We start from the raw sequence: 2783 nt of genomic DNA on the forward strand, positions 1-2783 counted from the left end.
AAGTCGATATCTCCGAAATAGCGCGAAATAGCGAAAAAAATTTTCCGCGAATGCGCAGGCGGCGGTCTGGCAGTATCAAAGTATATAGTATAGTTATGTATGTATAGTTATGTAGTAACGATGCGACGTTGTTTAACTGGTTAGGTTGATCAACCTGGCCACGCCGAGCGAAAAGGATAATGGCGCTGGTATCGCGGTTTGCTTTTCCGGTGCCATACGGTGCGCCGTTCAATTTTTCTCGGCTGGCGCGTAATTTGCATCACGGCCGGCCCGGCAGCACCGACTGGCACCGATTGGCGACTGCCGTTTGCCGCCCGTGTTTCACGAACCGCGACGTGTCCGTCGGCGACGTTGCCTGACGTCCTCGACGTTGAGATTCATCGGCTACCTGCCGTATTTTCTGCAGATTTCTTAAATCTCAAGTCTTCGGCTTGACGCCGGAAGCCGGAAGCCGGAAGTGCACCTGTGCACTGCTGTGCACGTCGGGTTGGGTTCATCGTCGAGCGTCAGTCCGCCAGTCCGGACAGTCTCAGCGGTCTCAGCTGTCCTACTACGTCTCGCTCGTAACGGACGTTGTCGGAGCGCAGGAAAATGGCGACCGCTGTGCCGTCTCGATTCGCCGTTCTCAGCATCGAAGACGACGATTACAAGCCGAAAAAGACGCAGAAGAGCGCGACGACGAGCAAGAACAATGCCAAGAGCAAGGGTGACAAGTCCAAGCCGCAACAACAGCAGCAATCGAACAAAAAAAAACAGAACAAAGTATGACGTGTGCGTCCTCCGTTGCGTTTTTGTTTTTGATTAGCCGGCTGACCGCTGAACGTCAACCGGATGTGACATCACTGATCACGGCGGGAAATCGCCATGTTTCAAATCCTTTCGATGACGATGTATTTATTGGTTTTTTCTTGATTTTAGGGAAAAAAGAAGAAAACGAATAACGATGACCAGCAGTGGGAACAGTGGAAGCAAAAGGATACGATGGTAAAATGTGAATTTTTCATTGAATTATTTTATCCTATCCTTTTATTTTATCCATTTATTATTATTTCAAGTGATTCTTTTCTATCTATATTGCCAAAATTTCTCATATCCGAATATTTTGTTTTACAAAGGCATATTTTATTTTTAGTTTCTTCTCTTTATTTAGTATTTTCTCTTTATTTAGCAAAACTAACGAAATAATAGATATATAAGATGGAAAAATTTGAAATGATTTCAAATTTGAAATTTTATTTTTGCATAGAAAGTCCAAGAGATTATTTTAAATAATGTTTCTATTCAGTACTGATAATTGTATATAGCTTAATTAATAATTTCTTTTATTATATTCAATTATAATTATCCTAAGGCTGTCGAAGAAACATTTGAGCAAGAATTGCACCAAGCCATCCTATTGTCAAAATTAGCATATGAAGAACAATTGGTTAGTGTAGCGAAAAATGAAAAAGAACTAGAACAGAATAAAAAATCTGGTAAAAAGTCAAAAAAGGCGACTATGTCATTGGAAGAATTTAATAGCATGGGAACAAGTGCGACGATAGTACCAACAAATGAGCCTACAGATAAATCAAGAGGTATTATTTTGTTATGTAACTTGAAAATGAATAGAAAGATTATATCGTTAATGTAGAAGGAGTAAAACAGACTTTCTTTAACACTTCCTTTTATAGAAGTAGACACAGAATTTTTTGAGAGAATAGAAAAGGAGACGAAAGAAGAAATAACAAAGGGAAAAGAAAAAGATATATTGAAAGCCAGATTAAATAAAATTGACGATGACATAACATTTGCACAATTAAGAGTAGAAATTGAGAAACGTGATGAAGTAATTGGTCAATTGAGGGCCGAGGTACACATGTTGAAAGAAGAATTGACACAAGTTAAAGAGAGAAATAAAAAACTTTATCAAATATTGTCACATGGTGAAAGTAAGTATCACATTTTTATGCATCAGATATATGTAAACTATTCATAATCATCTCTTTATTTTTAGTGAAGGATAAAGCATCGGTATTAGCTGAAGTTGCGAAACTACAAGAGATACGAGATGAATTAACATCCGAGGTAGCTTCTTTACATGCTCAACTGGAGCAAGAAAGATCTAAAACACGTACATCAAGTGTAGATGTAAAAACATCTAAACAAACTGTACGTACGCGTTACATTGTTTAATCGATTTTTCTTTAAATGTATTTGGACAATTTTGTGCTTAGTACATTTTGTCTTTCAGAACAAGAAGAGGCCGGCCAGTGAAAATGCCTAATTCATTTTTCACGAAAAACTACCATTGTGATCAATTAATTTTAATTAATGCATATTGATTAAGTAGCAATTTGAGAAGGAGCATTATATTTTCAAAGAGATTTATTTCTTATCGCATGTGCAGCATATATTGTATTTGCTCGTTAAAAATAAGTTTCAAATACGTTAGAGTTAGCAGTTAGCTGATCGTTTCGCGATGATATATCTTGAAAGTAGGATTATAGCCTATATGTTGATAATCTTTTATTTTGTCTTTTTTTTTTAAAGACTAATGCATGTAATTTATTTTTCGCATTTCTTTTCTTAATAAGTTTGATGAGTTTCGGGAATTTGGAAATATTACGTCAAAAAATTTCTTTCTGAAATAATATGCTTGTTAAAGCTCTTCCAAACTAAGAATTTAGTATAATGTATCATCTTCCGATTTTTTGCGTATTAACATACATACGTATCCGTGTGAATATAAATATAAATTTATATTCACACACAGAAATGTGGGCATGTATGTATGTTGGTTG

General features: G+C 36.6%; 1 protein-coding gene across 1 annotated transcript; it reads left to right on the plus strand.

The window, feature by feature from the left end:
* The first annotated feature begins 226 nt into the window (after nt 1-226).
* Nucleotides 227-2343, plus strand: LOC108689563 (G kinase-anchoring protein 1-like). The gene is made up of 6 exons (XM_018196392.1): nt 227-762; nt 919-984; nt 1352-1577; nt 1674-1931; nt 1997-2151; nt 2234-2343. The coding sequence occupies exons 1-6, from the start codon at nt 592-594 to the stop codon at nt 2264-2266; spliced, it is 909 nt and encodes a 302-aa protein (XP_018051881.1). The 5' UTR covers nt 227-591; the 3' UTR covers nt 2267-2343.
* Nucleotides 2344-2783: the final 440 nt, after the last annotated feature.

The sequence above is a fragment of the Atta colombica genome, unplaced genomic scaffold, assembly GCF_001594045.1.
Source record: "Atta colombica isolate Treedump-2 unplaced genomic scaffold, Acol1.0 scaffold105, whole genome shotgun sequence".
NCBI classification, from domain to species: domain Eukaryota; kingdom Metazoa; phylum Arthropoda; class Insecta; order Hymenoptera; family Formicidae; genus Atta; species Atta colombica.